At 39.7% G+C, this 13674-nt stretch overlaps 1 protein-coding gene across 2 annotated transcripts in view; it reads right to left on the minus strand.

Moving 5' to 3' along the window:
* The window catches only part of ADCY9 (adenylate cyclase 9), a 190461-nt gene that overhangs the window by 29890 nt on the left and 146897 nt on the right, over nt 1–13674 (minus strand). For both annotated transcript variants that reach the window (XM_084642296.1, XM_084642295.1), the window contains exon 6: nt 7663–7871. In XM_084642296.1, coding sequence (XP_084498422.1) covers nt 7663–7871 — 209 coding nt within the window. The remainder of the gene's footprint in view (nt 1–7662; nt 7872–13674) is intronic.

The raw sequence follows: 13674 nt of genomic DNA on the forward strand, positions 1-13674 counted from the left end.
GAAAATCAGCTAAAGGAAGATATATTAAGAGATAATAGAACACTAAAAGGTAGAAAATTGGGTAAGAGCTGAGGGAAACTGAAATGCTTGTACCCAAATACAAGGAGTCTGGGCGATGAAATGGAGGAACTGGAACTACTGGTGCAAGAGGTTAAACCAGATATTATGGGTATTAGAGAAGCATGGTGGAATAGCATTCATGATTGGAATACAGGTATTAAAAGGCATGTGCTGGAGATTAGAATAAAGGTAAAAGTGATGGGGTAGCATACATCAACAAAGCAGTAACCTATAAAGAAATACAAAGTGACAATAAGGACAAACATATTCTGCCTGAGTCAAAATCACTTCGGGGAAAGTTTGTAAAAAAACGGTTCTGTTGGGATGGTGTTAGAGGTCTGTTATAGACTGTTATGGATAGTAATCTCTTGAATATTATTAGAGAGAAATACTTTTGGGAATTGTATCATAATGGGAGACGAACTTCTCTGATATAGAATGGAGAATAAATGCTTGGATTGGTTTGAAGAATAAATGCTATTAATACTGGTAGGGCCCAGTTATTTCTGCTGTGATAAACAACAGCTTTCTTAACCACATCATCTCTGAATCAACAAAAAGTGATGCAATTTTAGACTTGGCTTTTATTAAGTAGTGAGGACATCACAGAAGAGTTGGTCATAGGAAACAACTTTGGATCAAGTGATCATAAATTGATTCAGTTTAAATTAAATGGAAGGATAATCAAAACCAACTCATCAACTATTATTTTTTTATTTCAAAAGGGCAGGTTATTTTGGAAATTAAGGGAATTAATTAATTCAGTGATCTGAACTGAAAAGCTCAAGGACTTAAATACAGAGAAGGCTTGGAATTTCGTCAAATCAACTATATAAAAACTATCTGAAATTTGCACCCCAAGTAAGGGGAAGAAACCGGTAGGGAAAGGCTCCAGACCCAGCTGGATGAATAATCACCTGAAAAAGGTTATTAGGAATAAGCAGAGCTCCTGGGAAAGTGAAAAGGGGGTGATCAGCAAAGCAAGCTATATTGTGGAGGTTAGAAAATGTAGGAATAAAGTGAGAATTGTTAGAAGTCCAGCTGAATTCGTTCTTGACAAAGAAATTAAAATCAATAAGAAAGAGGATTTTAGGTATATAAATAAAAAGAGAATAAGGAATTATGAGGGTTGGGCCGCTATGCAGCATGGATGGGAAGGAGATAAAAGGTAATCTAGCTGTAGCCCAAAAACTAGATGAATAGTTTGCCTCAGTTTTCAATCATGATGATAATAAAGAACACGTGCATGAAGGCAGTATGGCTGATGGAAATGAGTGTCTAGAAATGGAAAATACCACCTCTGAGGTGGAAGAAAAATTTAAGTCATTAATGGGCTCAAATCAGGGGGACTGGGTAACTTCCACCCCAGAATATTGAAAGAACTGGCACATGAGATTACTAATCCAGTAGCAAGGATTTTTATCTATTCAGCAGTAGTACCATATGGCTGGACAATAGATAACGTCATACTTATATTTTTAAAAGGGGGAGAAAAGTGATCAGGGCAATTACAGACTTGTTAATTTGACCTCAGTAGTATGCAAGATTTTATAACAAATCGTGAAAGAAAGAATAATTAAATTAATAGAGAAGATTACCAAAGGTAGATCATGCCAGTCTAAGATGATCTCCTTCTTTGAGAAAATAACTGATTTTTTAGATATGGGAAATACAGCAGGACTTCAGTAGAGCATTTGACACTGTGCCTAGAATGATGAATTTCAACTGGAACAGGTGCAGAGAAGAGCTACAAGCATGATCAGGGGAATGGAGGGGCCATCTTATGAGAGGGGACTAGAAGAGCTTGGCTTGTTTACCCCATTTAAAAAAAAAAGGCGCAGAGGGGATATGATTGCTCTCTGTAAATACATTAGAGGGATAAATACCAGGGAGGGTGAACAGCTATTTAAGCTTAAGGACACTTTACCACAAGAACAAATGGATATAAACTGGCCATGAACAAATTCAGGCTGGAAACTAGAAGTTTTCCAACCACCAGAGGAGCCAGGTTCTGGAACAACCTCCCAACAGGAGTTGTGATTGTATGGCAGGGTTGCTTGTGATGGTAGGGGCAGGGCTCAGTGGTCCTGGGGCTCACTTCTGGTGAATGTCCTGTATTCCTAAACTTCATAATTCAGGGTTTTCAACTTGCCACTGGTAGGGGTCAACAAGGGATTCCTGTCTATCCCATGTATTCTGGGAGGTTTTTTTTTTTTCTAAATCTCCTTCCTCTGAAGGATCAGGAGATGATCACAGGTAGAGATGGGACACTGGGAGGTGGGGTATGGGGAGTGGGCTAAGGATCTGAGATGGCACCAAGAATTCTCTCTCTCAGGTGCTTAGCTGGCTGGTTCTTGCACATATGCTCAGGGTCTAACTGATCACTACATGTGTGGCTAGGAAGGAATTTTCCCTTGGGTCAGACTAGCAGTAACCTTAGGTTTTTTTGTTTTTGTGCCTTCTTCTGTAATGTGTGGGTGTGGATAACTTGCCAGGATTATCTGTGTCTATCTCAATCATTTCCCTGCCATTGCAGGGACCTTGGGAACTGGTGCACCTCAGTCCCTCCTATTCTCAGCCAGTGGCACATAATATTCCAGTCTCCTGTGGGCTGTAATTATTTAGTCTCATTTCGGTTGTTGAGTACCTGGGTGGACTTAAATTCTGACTCCTGCTTTTAGCCTTAACCCTCTAAATTGAACTTGGACCACATCCCCTGCAACCCAGGCCCTGGATTTGACCGACACCCCATAGCTGGGATCCTGACTAAAGTACGAAAAATCAAGGAAATATGTAAATAAGGCAGAGATAATGCACCTTTTGCACCGGTGTACTGCACAAGTCATAATGCAAATAGAGCTGGCTCACTCATCTCTAGCTCCAGAGAAAACATTTTGCATATAGCCAATTCAAATAAGTAGAATATTTTTTTTAAAATCCACCTTATAAGCTATATTATCTTGACACAGTTAAGTGCATGATCAATACCTCTTGCTTTATTACTGAGGTAAGATGAAGGAGGAGATTCTGGCAGCAGGCAGACAAAACACAGCACTTTGTAGAGCCAACCAAAAGACAACTATTTTTCTGCTTCTTTCTGCTAAGGTTGCATGTGTTGTCACTTTTTAACACTAAAATATGTATATAGCTTAGAAGGGTACTGCACTCACCCCCACAAAAACCCAAACCGAAACAAACAGAAACTCTCTCTCCTCACAAGTCTGATTTTCATGCACCCCCAATTCACACCGACTTAAATGGGGGTTGAGGTGCTCCACAGCTCATTGCCTCTGGAAACTCCAGTTAATAAGGATGTCACAGATATAGCATTCTCTCCAGCAATCTCATTCATACTGATCTTTAATTCAGAACAAGAATAGGTTGCCAAAAATACCTAGATAATGAAAGTTCCCAGGCATAATGGGCTGAATTCTACGAACAGTATTCTTGTGCAATAGTTCCACAACCCCTAAGGAAAGTGACTACAATTTCACTTGTATGCAAGCATTGTGTTGAAATGAAACTTCATGCTTACAAAGCTGTAGCTGCCCCATGTCCATTTTCTAAGACACATTACATTTTATAAAATAAAATATCAGACTCCAAGTTTCATTACACTGCACCGGGAGGCTGAAGCAGCCGTATTTCAGAGAGAGGGGAGGACATTCTTTGCATTGCATTTATGCAGCTGAAAATGACACTTCCTGTCCACTTATAAATAGACGTTTCATACCAAAAAAATCTATTTACTTATTTATTTAATTCTTATAGCACCAATTTCCATAGTAACTGCAAGTTTCACTTACAGAGATTCAAACAAGTTATTATTGGACGGGACTATAATAAATGCCGATGTTAAAAAAAAAAGGTTACGTGTTTTAGGGATTTCCTTTCCCTTCCACATGATGATCCTTTAGCATGAACGTTCCAGTAAGTCTTGAAAGTATTAATTTTTTGTAGCTTAATAGGCACATATTGTTCAACACCATTCAACCCCTCTTCATTCCAGCTAGACTAAGCCTTGGATCACAAAAGCTGCACTGAATACTCTTGATTACTGGACTTGATAAAAAATTAGAACTATACACTAAGATACTTTGCTGAAGATATCTGGAGTAAGAAACTAGAAGCATAACAATCTACTAATTATTTACAAAAGTGAGCTATCTGTTGTGGTTATTACTTTATATAAAGAAATAGCAGTTGTACAGAAATTACGTTTCTTGATACTTGATAAATATTCTGTGAATGCTTATTAGCATAGATGGGATAAATGGTAGCATTTTGTATTGCCAGTGCATTATTTATTGCAAATCTAAGACAGCAATGATTTCTAAAGATGGAACTTCATAAGATATGCATCTCAAGGTTGGATGCTTGCTTACTGGATACCTTTTCAAATGTAAGAGATTACCTAGACAAACTCTTTTCCAAGCTAGAGTTAAGTTTGAGAGCTGGGGTAAATTTTTCAAAAGCGCCAAAGTGACTCAGGAGCCCAAGTCCTATTTTCAAAAGATATTTAGACACTTAGGAACCTAAGTACCATTGACTTTCAATTAACTGTAGGCTTGTAGGTGTCTTAATCACTTTTGAAAATGGGACATAGAATAAAATTTTCAAAAGCCCCTACATCATTTAACAGTCTATGTCAGTAACTTAGGGTAAACAAAAACAAAACAAAAAATTAAAGGTATGTTGTAGATGTAAAAAACAACAACCCCTTTTAGAAACCCAAGACATTCAGAGTTAAGGTTAAACTTAAAAAAAACCCAATAATTTAATAATATGGAAATGCACAATCAAGGCATCCAACATTTAATTTTGTCCCAATAGCAATTCTCAGAGAGAATAACACCATTATTTGTCCACATAAATTCACCTCATTAGTGACCACAAAAACTAGACTGCTTTTCTTTTAATAGCACAGCAGGTCTATTATGTCTCCAGTCATTGTTGCAGTCGTGCACGATCCAATTGCGATTCCTGATTACACAAATAGCATACTGAATGCAATCATCCCCTCTCTCCTTAATATCTCATACATCACCAATTCCAGAATATCACTAAACTCAGAATATGTGTGTCTACATATAAAGCATACACGCTCAGATCATTAATTTATAGCACTTGCATGAAAATAGCATAGATTAGTGTGGTGATGAAGAATCACGTTCAGTGTTGAAAAAATTAGAACAAAACAAATAATAAACAAAAGGTCATGTGATGAATATTTTTGACACTGTACCCACAATCTGTATTAGCCTAATATTTTCTCCACATGTAACATGTCTGCAGCTTTAGATATCAGACTTCTTAAAACCTTAATGCAAAATTCACATATCTTACAAAACAGGCTTGGAAGGAAAAAAGAAAGTTTGGAAACTGGCCTCTCTACAGCATGGAGTTAAGATTGTTTGGGTGCCTTAATTAACAAATCTTGCATTTGAGTTTCTTCCAAGTTAGATCTTAATGCTGAACTTCCTGAGTTTCAAATGATGGTTTCTTGCCAGATACAATATTTGTGTAGGGTTATTTAAAAACAATATTATTTATTTTGCGAAAGTCCCCAGGTAAGAACCAGGGTTCTGCTGTGCTAGGCACTGTATTCTTAAAATGCATTTCTAACTCTGCAAAATGACTGTGTAAAAGCTTGCATCTTCTTACTCAACAGATGTCTTTCTTGTAGGTATTCATAATTTGTATACATTTATTTTAGTGACAAATACATGTTTACTGATTTTTACTCTTGTAGGACCAGCAAAGCTAATATAACTAAGAATGTGGATTGTATTCTATTCTTCTGCATCATCAACAGAATTGTTTGCTGATTTACAATTACAAGCCAATGCTGTTACACCTATGCAAACCCAACGGGTTTTCACAGATGTCAATGAGGGCATAATTAGCCCCACACTACCTTTTTTACATGCACAATCTTGCCACAAGATTAATGCCTTTTTTGCGTGAGAATTTCTTTAGGGTTTCTGTTTTGTTATGTTTTTTAAATGTCTATGACATTCACAGAGGGGCAGGGGGCAGCATCCTTGGTGGAGTTCCTAAGGCAGGGAGCAGCATCCTTGGTGGAGTTCCTAAGTTTGACAGGGCACTGTGAATGTAAGAAATAGGAACTGGTTCCTGTCTCCCAAGCCAGCCTCTTGAAGTCACCACTCCTTTTTGCCCAGCCTTTCTGCTCCACCAGGTTCCATATTTTGATTCTTGATCCCCCTCTCATGTTTGCTTCCTGCACCTTCTGAAGTCCACAGGACTTTATACAAGCTGTGGCAGATTACCAGGTACTGCAGGATTGATGTTGGTCTTACAAAGGCTCAAAAGAGGCTTCTACCTACTCTAAGTTGCATCAAAGGACAGTTTGGTTCTCAGTCAGCTGCAGGATTGAACGAAGGGGCTGGTCAAGGGAGGCAGATTCCATTTCCAAGCTGAAATCTTCTATTGTTTGTATTGTTTAATTAAACCAATAGCTAGATCTTTTTAAGAAACACATCAGAAGCATTTCAGCATAATGAATTTAGTATTTTCTTAATATGCAAAGTACATATCAGGGCAGCATAACTGAGTACACAGCCATGGGGAATAGGAAGGAGCCTGGGGGCAGAAAAGTCCATGCTTTTAGAAAAAATTCACTTATTATCTTCAATGGTTGTTAGGGGACCAAGGCTGAAGCAAAAGGAGCAAGGATCAGGGCTCCCTTGTTCTCCTAAAGTACTCAACTTTTCTTTCAGAAAAATGCAGGAAGCAGGCCCTGGGAAGTCTGTCCCTAGTTCACAGTGAGACTCTGGGTGTGGTGCAGAGCAGGCTTTCCCACTGAAAGAGTAGGGAGGAGAGACCTAGTGACTAATTGCTTTTAACATGGCATGCTCATAACAGGAGGGTCAGGAGCTTTATATAAAGAGGCTCTTCTAAGTCTTCACTGCATGCTGGAGAAAGCAGCACTATGGGAAAGATGCTGTCCTAAAGCCTCTGGATGCTATAACCTGTCGGACACATACAAGTAACTGAAAAAATCTATCGACTTTTAAGGAGAAGACCTTGAGAGACCAACAACACTTTGACCACTACACATCTTTAGGAGATTACATTCTATGTCGCTGTGTGTGTCAGTTAGTGTAATAAGAGTCTCCATATTTAAATAATTGCTCCATCCCTGTCATATTCTGTTCTTCACTTCCATGGTGCAGCATGACTTTTGGAGTGGGTATCAAGAAAGAGTTTAACTTCTCCCTCAAGCATCAAGTACAGACCACTGTTGGAGGCAGGATACCAGACTTGGCAGATCAATTATTTGATCCAATATGGTAAATCCTGGTAAATCATAATGCACTACAGCAGGCAGTGAAAGATTCAGTATGTACAACATTCTATTTTTAATTAAAAAAATACCTCAAATTATTTTATTGCTGAGTTGTAGGCAAAACAGTATCTTTCTTCTCCACACCCCTCCCCACCTTGTTCCTCAAACCCCACAGACTGGGAGAGCAAGTTCCTGAAGCTGTTTTAAAACTAACGTTTTCAAGCCAGCCACCATTTTAGTTCTTGGGGGTTGCGACCCCAGCCATTTCCCGTACTCTGATTCACTTTATTTACCTAATTGAGACGATAAGAGACAGCACCTCTAGCAGGATGGCAATGATGAACACCACAACTGCTGCAGGTGGGGGAGGGGACAAGGCCATCCCATGTTTCAGGAAACAGGTGATAGAGAGTATAAGGAAGACTGTTGTGGACAGGAACACATCCAGGAGTGAACTGAAGGTAGCACTGGCAAACGTCTTCACAGGAGCATTCTTTATTACCTGTTTGGAATATGGGGGGTGAGAGGAAGTGGAAGAAAACATGAATAAGGTTTTCTATTCTGATTACATTGTACTACACACCAGAAACATGTCTGAAAACAAAGGGAAAGAATACATAGCACTTTGCCAGCTCAGCACCTCAACATAAATACTGGATGACCACTGTGAAAGGAATTGGTAATCTCAGTCCAGTTCCTGGTGGATGAGTTCAGATCACACAAAAAAATCATCAAAATTTGCACCCTTGTTCACAGTCATATTTTTAATGGGCTCAAAGAACGTTTTCAGAATGCTAATAATATGGAAAGATTACTGTGACACTGTACCTCAGGGGAACAACCAGCACTCCCATGTTCATCCTTGTAAAATGACTGTGTGGTATCCAATGCAAAGTTTGTCATGTCGGGTATCTTTGGAAGGCTCACGATGCACGGAGCATTATTGTTATAGCAATGTTATAGGTTATAATTTCATGTATGTAGTTATGAGGCTGAAAATGTGTCCTCGGCTTAAAATAAGCCCAGGCAAAAACTCTCCAAGAGCAGAGAGGCAGTTCACACCTCATCAGGGCAGGTATGGGACAAACCCAGCCCAGCCTCACAGGAACAAAGGACGCTGGCCTAGGCAGCAACAAAAGAATCTGTTAGACTCTCAAGGGAGTCACCACCCTTACTTTGGTCAGTTTGAAACTGTGATGAGGTAATGCTCACCTGACTCTGAAGGGAGGGGGGCAAAGCCAAGCCGAGAGGAAGGAAAGGACACAATAAAAGGGAATGACATTTGGCATGCTCTCTCTCTCTTCCACCTACATCTACAGACATCACAGCAAGCGACTGAAGCGCTGATCAAAGGGGAGAGCCTGGCTGAAGGACAACTAGCCAGCCTGTGGTGCGACGCATCTAAGTTTGTAAAGGCATTGAAAGTATTAAGATCAGCTTATAATGCATTTTGCTTTTATTTCATTTGACCAAATCCAGCTTGTTATGCTTTGACTTATAATCACCTAAAATCTATCTTTATAGTTAATAAACCTGTTTGTTTATTCTACCTGAAGCAGCGCATTTGGTTTGAAGTGTGTCAAAGGCTCCCCTTGGGATAACAAGCCTGGTACATATCAATTTCTTTGTTAAATTGACAAACTCATATAAGTGTGCAGCATCCAGCTGGCATAACTGGACACTGCAAGACAGAGGTTCCTAAGGTTGTGTCTGGGACTGAAGATATTGGCTAGTGTCATTTGGTTGCACAATCCAAGGAGCAGCTTACATGCCAGAGGCTGTGCTTTAACAGCCCAGGAGTGGGGGTTCTCACAGCAGAGCAGGGTAAGGCTGGCTCCCAGAGTCAAGGACTGGAGTGACCTAGCAGATCACTGGTCCGGATAACACCAGAGGGGAAGGTCACAATTACACAAAAAGCATGTAAAGACTAGGTAAAAACGTTCTCAAGAACTCAAGAGGGGATAAAAAGATAGAAAATCACTTACTGCTATGCACAATCTAATTCTCAACCCATATGCATATGCATAATGCACAATCTAATTCTCAAATCAATCACTTGGAGAGTGCTGTTGGAGCAAGAGTATCAATCCCAGGACCCAAGGGGCTCTATCCAACCTTCTTGATGGATTTATTTGGCCTCCCCGGCAAAAAAAAAAAAAACCAACCCACTTCTGGCTATCATGATTACAGAGAAAACCTTTTCAGTGAGAGTCTGCATGCAGTTTGAAATAATTACTCAGAGGTGTGAACTCCTTTATCTTTCCTTTTATCAGCCTTAATTCTCAAAACTAATGTTTAGGTGCGCTGTTGAGGTAAACAGCAAACTGAGTAGAGTTTATAGTTCTTGTCCCCATTAAAGTCAGTTTAGATTCTGGATCACAAGAAGCAGCTTCCATAGCAAATATCTTACTGCTGGAAACAGAAAAAGAAGGAACAAATTGTTGGCTGTATCCAGATGTGCACTGACTCACAAACATGCAAGGCTCATTCTTCTTCATCAGTGTACTAGTTCATAATGGTGTCAAATCCTCAAACACTTATTCAATCTGTACAGGACTAAGGTGCCACAAAGACAGAATGAAATGTTTGCCTGCCATATTTGGTAGTTTGTCATCCTTTACCGAATGCCTGTGTGTAAGAAAAGCCAGGATGAAAAATTATTTAAAATTAATGGCATAAAATCAAAGGTGGCTTCTTTTCTGTGTTTGAGGGAAGATTAAACAAAACAGTGGGTCAAACCTGAATAAATTTTTTTCAGGTTCATGCAGCATTTGAATAAAGCCTAATTTGCACTGCCAGAAACTCTAATGCTTACTAATTTATACACATATCATATAAATCAGAGTTCAAAATTAGCAATGATTCAAGGTCTTCACTAGTCCCATAGGGTCACCAAATCCAATTGTGCAGCCTAATGACTAACTATGTTTTGACATCAGGTTTCAGGTATTTTTGCTAGTTTTTGATATTTCTTTTCACTGAGCAATGTGACCTGCTTTTTAATTAATGAAATTAGAACAGGGAGCATAGGCTTTCCACATCATTAGCAAACAACTAACATACATTTCTGAACCAGTTTCAAACAGAGTTGACTGCTAGCTCCTAGATAAATATCAATGAATGGTAGTATCTGATATGAGGGAAAGCTCACAAAGCAGATAAATTAACTTGACTCCTTTTGGAATTCTTTGAGACTTAGGAAGTGTATCTGTAAGATCCACTGTATAGATCTTGGCAGTGGACTTGGATAATGCTGTTCATGTCCTGTTGTGCTTCCCCCAAGGGTACATACTGCTCTCAAATTCTGTGAAGTGATGTATATGCCGGAACTTCCCTAGCAATACATACAGCTTAATATTTTTAAACATATGGCGTAATGAATAAAACAGTTGTAGAGGGAAATACACAAAGCTCCACAAAACCTTTGCAAATACTTGTTCATTCAACAAATTTGAGGAATATTGGCTAGATAGTAAGGTAGACGTTTACATAATTTATTAATATCTTCAAATTAAATTAAACATTCTAGAGGTGACTGAGTCTAGATTTGAGAAACTGGATTATTGATCATGGAGTCAGTGACAGGAAAAGGAGCATGAGCAGTGGATTAAACTCCATAATAGAACAGGTAAAAGTAAGCTTTCAGAGAGGGGAAGTCCTTTACGGAAAGTGATCAGCAATTTACATTCTAAAATAGATAACGATATTTCATTTCACACTATTCCAATATAGCAATAAGCTGCAAATTTCTACTTTAGTAGAATATTTGGTGCATGCTTTCAATATGCTATAATTTCAGAAAAAGACAGGTTGGTGAGGGAAATAATGTTTAGTTCAAAAGGAGCCCTAGTGATCCCAAAATAGAAAACTACTACTAATTTTAGAGGAGGGAGTCCTTTACTTTTCTCTCCATATTTATTTCTCCCTCCTTTTTCATTTTTCCTTACTGTTCACTACATGTCAAATGTCTCAGACTGGAGGAGAGATCAATGACAGAAAAATTATTACCTGATGATTTCCTTTCTGGGACAGACTTCTCCTCTAATCCACCCCAACACAGAGGGGTTTTTCAGGTATTTCTAGAATGGCCTCTTTATAGATTAGTGTAGTTATTGTGGAGGAAAAATCCAGTAGGTCTAAACTTCCCAAGTAGGCCTAAAAACCTTTGGTCAAGCTAACTGTGTGTTTAAAAGCATAAGGAGAGGCTGAGGAAAATTCCATTGTGGGGCAGTTACAACAGCACAGCTTAAGAAACGTAACCCCACAACTAGAAATTAGGAAAGACCTGTTAACCGCAAAGAACAACCTGTCAATAACAGGAAAAGCTTGTTTTTCTATATCCCAAATAAGGAAAGCTACTGTTAGAGCTTGCACTATATGTCTAATAACGGAAAATGCTGTTAAAGGAAGTGTGCTTAACAAATTGTGGTTTTCAGCTATATAAACTCCTGTATTTTCTGCTGATGCAGAGCAGCTATGGCTGACTCTCCCTGTATACGTATACTTGAATAAAGGATCCTCAGGCGATTCTGATTTCAAACACAACACGTGGTTAATTTTCCACCACATTATATAAGGCATCACTATTAAGAGTTTTCATGTATCTAATAAGACATAAGTGTTCCAATACAGCTCTGGAAGATTGTGTCCAAGCCCAGGAACCAAGTGGACAAGCATAAATTATTTCTGTTATTGCTGGAAGAGCAGCGCAGTAGAACTGGCAGAGGACAGCACCAGAAATGAAATAATCAAGATACAAAATTTTCCATTTTATTTTAGTCTTCCTCCTGTAAAACCAGGGGTCTTAGTTACTCTGAGCCCAAATGTACAAACCTCAGAGGCAAAAAAAAAAAAAAGCTAAAACATTTTTAAATATGACCTAAAATAGTTATGAATCTTATAGTTTTGTATAGCACACATCACTGTAGTATCAAAGCACTTTTCTATATCTAAATCATAGAATATCAGGAAGGGACCTCAGGAGGTCATTAGTCCAACCCCCTGCTCAAAGCAGGACCAATCCTCAACTAAATCATCCCAGCCAGGGCTTTGTCAAGCCTGACCTTAAAAACTTCTAAGGAAGGAGATTCCACCCCTCCCTAGGTAACACATTCCAGTGTTTCACCACCCTCCTAGTGAAAAGTTTTTCCTAATATCCAACCTAAACCTCCCCCACTGCAACTTGAGACCATTACTCCTCGTTCTGCCATCTGCGACCACTGAGAACAGTCTAGATCCATCCTCTTTGGAACCCCCTTTCAGGTAGTTGAAAGCAGCTATCAAATCCCCCCTCATTCTTCTCTTCTGCAGACTAAAGAATCCCAGTTCCCTCAGCCTCTCCTCATAACTCATGTGTTCCAGTCCCTTAATCATTTTTGTTGCCCTCCGCTGGACACTTTATAAGAAGGATGTGGAAAAATTGGAGTGTGGGGCCCAAAACTGGACACAGTACTCCAGATGAGGCCTCATCAATGTCGAATAGAGAGGAACAATCACGTCCCTCGATCTGCTGGCAATGCCCCTACATATACATCCCAAAATTGGCCTTCTTGGCAACAAGGGCACACTGTTGACTCATATCCAGCTTCTCGTCCACTGTAACCCCTAGGTCCTTTTCTGCAGAACTGCTGCCTAGCCTTTTGGTCCCTAGTCTGTAGCGGTGCATGGGATTCTTCTGTCCTAAGTGCAGGACTCTGTACTTGTCCTTGTTGAACCTCATCAGATTTCTTTTGGCCCAATCCTCTAATTTGTCTAGGGCCCTCTGTATCCTATCCCTACCCTCCAGCACATCTACCTCTCCTTCCAGTTTAGTGTCATCTGCAAACTTTCTGAGGGTGCAATCCACTCCATCCTCCAGATCATTAATGAAGATATTGAACAAAACCGGCCCGAGGACCGACCCTTGGGGTACTCCACTTGATACTGGCGGCCAACTAGACATCGAGCCATTGATCGCTACCCGTTGAGCACGACAATCTAGCCAGCTTTCTATCCAGCTTATACTCCATTCATCCAGCCCATACTTCTTTAACTTGCTGGCAAAAATACTGTGGGAGACCGTGTCAAAAGCTTTGCTAAAGTCAAGGAATAACACGTCCACTGCTTTCCCCTCATCCACAGAGCCAGTTATCTCATCATAGAAGGCAATTAGATTAGTCAGGCATGACTTGTCCTTGGTGAATCCATGCTGACTGTTCCTGATCACTTTCCTCTCCTCTAAGTGCTTTGGAATTGATTCCTTGAGGACCTGCTCCATGATTTTTCCAGGGACTGAGGTGAGGCTGACTGGCCTGTAGTTTCCAGGA

Source organism: Lepidochelys olivacea, assembly GCF_965140295.1.
Source record: "Lepidochelys olivacea isolate rLepOli2 genome assembly, chromosome: 10".
Classification (NCBI taxonomy): Eukaryota; Metazoa; Chordata; order Testudines; family Cheloniidae; genus Lepidochelys; species Lepidochelys olivacea.